Here is a 6000-nt window from a genome sequence, read left to right on the forward strand (position 1 = left end):
AAGCTTGGCAGTTTGATGTCAAAGCACCTGACTGCGCTAAGGGAAAGCACTTCAGCAAATACAATAATCTGCACCGGGGCCATAAAAAACCAGTGCTGTTTCAAAACCCTGGGGCGTGCGAGGACCTGCCTCTGGGCAACAGCCTGCTGAGAGGTACTGGATTTAAGGCTCCGGAGTAGGTACAGACGCGAAGAATCCATCCCTCCTCCCGCTAGACCCCGCCGAGGACCCGTCCCCGGCGCGCTTCCCCGGGCAAGCAGGTGGAGGGTGTCAAGCCGAGAGGCCCAGGGCGGCGTATCTCCCCCCGCAAGCAGCGCAGAGAGCGGGGCGCGGGTCCGGGCGGCGCTGCCGCCGGATGCCCCGGGCACCCGGCCTGCGGCGGCCTCCCCGCAGGGCCGGCCCCGGCTCCCAGCCTGGCACCTCCCGCCCCGCCCAGGAAGCGCCCTTTGCCCGCGGAGCAGGAAGCTGCTGCCGGCGCGCAGCGGGGCGGGCGCCGGGCGGGAGCGGGCGCCCTGCAGGTAGGCACGGCGCTGCACGGCGGGGCCGGGCCTCCCGCACCCGCTCGGCGGGGGGACGGGGCGGCAGCGAGGGGCAGGGCCGGGGTGCCCGGGCGGGCCTGTGCCGGCTCTGCGGGGAGGCCAGCCGCACTGAGAGCCGGGCTTCAAGCCCGTGTCAGAGCCTTTGTCCGTCGGCCCTGTGGAGGAAGGAGCTACCCGGAGGAGAAGAAGAAATGCAGCTCGGAGAAGGGGAGGGCTAGCTTGCCCCTTTTACAGACCCCACTCTGCTGTAGCTGCCGTCCTTGTCTGCTTCTGTCCCTTACCTATAGTGCAGTTTTCCCCCTTCCATCCCCTTTCACCTGCCGCAGAGCAAATGCGTATCTTTCCCCAGTTTCCACCCAGTGCCTCTGATCGCTGTTGCAGACAGGCAGCTTTGCACCCCTGCCCCTGCTCTGTGGAAAATCCTTGTTCCCAAAAACTACACCGTACTTGCCCCCTCCTGCACACCCCCCTGCCTTTGGGGGCTCTGGCAGTGCACTCCACAGTGGCCCTCCCGTTCCGCCTCCTGTGTCTGTCTCCCAGCGACCCCCCCAGCATCCCTAGCTGGGCTCAGAGCTGGGCAGGAAGGCGGTCACCGACAAGCGCTGTAGTTCATGAACAAATCTGACGGTACAGGGAAGGGGGCTCTCATCACACCCAAGAGAAATGCGTGCAGCGGCATAATTAACTGTTTTCTGTGATAAAAATGTCTTCACCTTTTGATTTTACTGCAAGCATTATCTATCCCAGATAATAGTTGGGGAGACGAAGATTTGAATGCCTTCTTCTGAATTGCAGGTTTGTGCTGTCGTGCCTGGCATGACCGTGCGGAGAGCGCTTAGCCACTGACAGCAGTTCAGGAGTATGAGAAGCTGAAAGTATGGAGCTCTGCACTAGGATGAGTCCCGTAACCTCCACAGCTTGGTACAGCCATGGGAGGAATACGGAGCTGAGTGGTCAGAAGAGAAAATAAGTAGCCAAGGTAAAGAACATAAATTGTAGGACCCAGCTACAAAAATCTATGTATGCTATCACAATACTAAAGCCGAGGCCCCGGGAACAGTGTGGTGTGTTTGCAAAGCCCCGACTGGAGGTCCAAATTAGATACCCTTCATATCTTCTTTTAGTAAAGCTGTGGATGTTGCCTACAGTAACCCCACACACCCACATACACAGACGTTCTTCCTGTTTCGGTTTCCACATTCAAGCAATAACCCAATACGCCCAAGGATATGCCTCTGCTAGTAACAGATGAAATCCGTGAAGGAATGTCCCCTCTGTTGATGAGGTTTGTCTGCTCCTTTCACAGAGACGTGACTGTGATCGTGGGAAAGGAAGAAACTCTTTCTTACTCCAGACTAGGCTGTTAATTGTATAAAGGTTATCTGCTTTCTGCTGAGCTGCCATAGCAAATCTGAGCATAGCAGCAGTGCGTCAGTGGCAACCTGAGCTAGGAAATTTTTACAGGGTCAGAAGGGAACTCTTCCTTCTACCTTGTCTGCTTGCTTAGATGTTTCCCCAGATGGTGATTGTTGGACATCTGTCAGATGCTGGTACCGCCTCTGAAATGCTGAGGGATTTGCTCCTCCAAAGTTCCTGTTTGTTGACAGCTTTCAGAGAGAAATCCTGCTGTTTGTGGTTAGCTGCCTGGGGGAAAGGTCTGTGTGTGGACAGGGTTTTGACTCCTCCTGCTCTAGAGTGGGGATGGGCCATCTGGTACATACTGCAGCATGTGAATAGCTTGGTCAGCTTGTACTGCCAAACTGTTGCAGCAGAAATTCTCAGTAGTGGCAAAGTCCTGAGAGCTGTACAGCTGCAGAAAGCAACCTCTCTTTGTATATCGGCTTGGAGCTGCTGGAAGTGATCCATCTGCAGGGGTGGTCCACTTCAGCATTCAGCAAATATTTAGAGTAGGGAAGATTATTAACTTTTAAGGCTTTTTTTTTTTTTTTTTGCTAAGGCTGCTTTTTTGCTTATCTTATTATTTTTTTCTTCATCGTTCTGCAGTTCAACATTGCAGTCTTTCCCTTTTGCTTGCTGCCTTTCTTTCTGTCCAGCTTTGCCACATAGAATAAAATACTGAAGGAAAAATTATTGTCTTTGGTGCAGATGGCGTTTGTAAGCGCACCCTGCCCAACAGTTGCATTCGTGGCAGTTGTTGGAACTCAGTAGGGATGCCAGGCTGGGAACTAACAGAATCCAGCTAGCGTAGACAAGACATCAAATTGCCTGTTTTGTTGGGTTTTGCTGCCTCAGCCTGAGAGTCTTGGAGGAGAAAGAAGAGATGAGGTAGCAAGTAAGAAAATCAGGTTCTGGTGACTAAAGAGTCATTTTCGATTTAAAATAATCGGAGAGTAATTAGTCTCTTGGCTGTCATTATTAAAGAAATGTAAGTATGGCTGGGTTTTGCTCTTTGCTTACACCTATATCTATGATTGCTGTCAACCAATTCTGAGTCCAGCACGTCTGGTGTATGTCCTAATGTATATCGCTTATCAGAAGAGGGACAACCTTGAATCTCCTTTAAGGAAAGTATCTGACACCAGATACCTCGTAGTGCACAGGATGTCCATAAATGTTTGTTGCTCTGTTGACTCCATTCTTTTATGCAACCACTCTGTTTGTTCCCCATATTCAGCAGGGGCAGTAGACTTTAAGACATATGACAAGCTCTTGCTGAATATTCAACTAAGATTACTTTTGTTTGCTTTTGTAAGGACTCCTGATTGCTGAACCTGACGTAACTGCCCAGATGGACCAAGGAGAAGAACAAGATCATGAGGCCTTGGAGGAGACACACATGGGTGAGGAATAAGTTAGATAAGTTTATAAACACAGAGCAAGCAAAATGCTCTTTGAGCTGCCTCAGTGTTATTTAAGCCACTTTATTTCATGCAGCTCATATTGAGACCTGCTCTTTCCCCCTCAGGGCAGGCAGACCGCCTGCCTTTGTCAGCCTGCTGTTAAGAGTATGTATAAGACGACAGAATATTAAGAAGACAAAATGTGAAGATTTCTTGGGGGCAAGGAGACACCTGTAGCTTTGCCTTTGGCTCTGCTGTTCGTGGCACGTCTGCTCTGGGTTGCATGACAAGGCCATACAGCCTCTCCTGCAGCTAGGTTTCCCTTTGCTCCCAGTCTTCCCTTTACTGATTCTCCTACACAGTGCAGACCAGGCTCCCTAGGATAACAGCTTGCCCATTCTCTGCTGTGCCACTTCCCAGCGAGAATCACAGTTAGAGTCATACTTTTTTTCCAGGTGGTGAGGTAGATCCCCTTCCAGATCACCTTGCAAGTGCAGATCTGCTGTTGCCAGTGGGGTCCAGAGGAGGAGAGGAACAGTTGGGGGACAGCCATGGAAGTCAGCACGGTTCCTCAGAGGCTCCGCAGGGTGGCTGTGAGGAGGAGGAGGAGACTAAGCTGCATTGCTCTGATATCAGCTTGGTGAAAAGACAGGAGGGAAGAGTGGCAGCAACCTCACGGCGAGCCCCTCGTGCAGAGCGGCCCACCATCTGCTCTGAGTGTGGCAAGGGCTTCAGTCGGAGCATCCACCTCATCCAGCACCAGCGAATGCACACGGGGGAGCGCCCGTTCCTGTGCGGGGAGTGTGGCAAGGGCTTCAGCCAGAGCTCCCATCTCATCCAGCACCGGCGGGTCCACACAGGCCAGAAACCCTACACCTGTGCCGAGTGTGGGAAGAGCTTCAGCCAGAGCTCCAACCTCCTCAAGCACCAGCGCATCCACACCGGGCTCAAACCCTACGTATGCAGTGAGTGCGGGAAGATCTTCAGTGACAGCTCCACCTGCATCAAGCACCAGCGTATGCACACAGGTGAGCGGCCCTACAAGTGCCCAGCCTGCGGGAAAAGCTTCAGCCAACACTCCCACCTCCTTCAGCACCAGCGAGCCCACGACGGCATCCGGCCTTACGCCTGTGGGCAGTGTGGCAAACGTTTTGGGCAGAGCTCTGACCTCATTAACCACGCTCGTACCCACACTGGCGAGAAGCCTTACAAATGCAGCCAGTGCGGCCGGGGCTTCAGTGGCAACTCCAACCTCATCAAGCATACCCGCATCCACACTGGGGAGCAGCCGTACCGCTGCACCCAGTGTGGGGAAAGCTTTCGGTTCCAGCCCCAGCTGGTGCGCCACCAGAAGCACCATACGGAGTAGCTGGTGGGGAGGAGAAGGCCATGTGGACCGTAGGCAGCTACCTGGTGTTGGGAAGACAGGCAGCTGCTCCCTGGACACCTCATATGGGGCGTGAATTTTGGGGGAGGGAGCCCTGAGAGCCTGTCCCCTTTTCTTCTGGGTAAATGTGTTTGTGAGCACTGCCCAGACACTCGAGCAAAGAGGGAGGCCGCTGCCAAACTAACTAGTGCATGTTCACTGCGGTGCGGTGGTGGTTCTGAGCCCCTCTTTTGGGAATGGGGATAAGAAAGGTGCTTATACAGTATGGTACGTTCAAGGCCAGAGAGGAGAACATAGAGACGTTCCAAGGATCAGTGCCTTTTTCTGTTATTTCTGGTGGGGAGTGATTTTTATCCCAGTAAAAAACAGCTAAAATCTGTACCCGTTTTCTGTACAAGCTGCCTAGGTTTTCCCTCGCGGTAAGGCCACAGCCTGGGATGATGGCTCCCCTTAGAATCCACATCTCCCACTTGCCGGTATTTTTGGTTTTAGGTGGTGTTAGCATCTATTTATTTTAAAACCCCACAAGACTGTGCTGGGTACCTCTGCGTACATGTTGTGGGCCCAGCTGATGCTCTGTTGGGGCCACGTCTATGGAACGGTATTTTTGCTGGGTTGTATGGTTGTTAAATTGACAGTTCCACAAATTACGCTGCTGTCTGACAGCTTAGTGCTCAGCAGCAATTAAGTAAATTAACATCCTAATAGGTATTTCTCTCAGATTCTTGTTTAGGTGCTTTTGTGGGTGGCACTTTATGAATGTTTTTATAAGGCTTTTAAAAGTATTTAGGATGACTTTTTTAATTGTGTTCTTCTAATTGTCAGTTGATGAACAGAAAAAGGATGACATTTGAAAAATAAGCTATGTCAAACTTTGATTTTATATTAAATGTTAAACAGTTTTTCTTGCATAAAACTTTTTAACTCAAACACTATGGTTTTGAGTTGTTAATGACTACGAAGAGGTAATTATGACACTTTTCTAGAATTTCTGTGATATTTTTGCAAGTGGTTTTGACATATTTAATAATGACTTTCTAAGGAATATGGGGGAGGCAAGATTCTGAGAAAGCAGAAGGAGCTGACCTCTGAAGAGATCTTCTTCACTTTGAGGAGGAGAATACTACTACTGGGAGTCTGTCCTTAAAAGGAATTCTAGCTCAGGCCACCGCTTGGTACGGGGGAGGAGAGAACTGGCAGTAATAACAAAGATGTTAATATCTCTAGCGCGGAAGAACTCCCTGTAATGAACGTGGCAGTGTATACTGAAATG

The 6000-nt window shown here is 51.2% G+C and overlaps 1 protein-coding gene across 1 annotated transcript; it reads left to right on the forward strand.

The window, feature by feature from the left end:
* The first annotated feature begins 1363 nt into the window (after positions 1–1363).
* On the forward strand, positions 1364–5643 carry LOC127018277 (zinc finger protein 501-like). The gene is made up of 3 exons (XM_050899799.1): positions 1364–1518; positions 3254–3340; positions 3796–5643. The coding sequence occupies exons 2-3, from the start codon at positions 3289–3291 to the stop codon at positions 4707–4709; spliced, it is 966 nt and encodes a 321-aa protein (XP_050755756.1). The 5' UTR covers positions 1364–1518; positions 3254–3288; the 3' UTR covers positions 4710–5643.
* Positions 5644–6000: the final 357 nt, after the last annotated feature.

This window comes from Gymnogyps californianus, chromosome 1 (genome assembly GCF_018139145.2).
Source record: "Gymnogyps californianus isolate 813 chromosome 1, ASM1813914v2, whole genome shotgun sequence".
Lineage (NCBI taxonomy): Eukaryota > Metazoa > Chordata > Aves > Accipitriformes > Cathartidae > Gymnogyps > Gymnogyps californianus.

What these genes read in the sequence shown, in the direction of transcription:
- LOC127018277 (XM_050899799.1), top strand. Translation starts at nt 3,289, where the DNA reads ATGGACCAAGGAGAAGAACAAGATCATGAGGCCTTGGAGGAGACACAC. An exon ending in CTTGGAGGAGACACACATGG is followed by an intron (nt 3,341 to 3,795) that starts GTGAGGAATAAG and finishes CTTTTTTTCCAG; the next exon opens with GTGGTGAGGTAGATCCCCTT.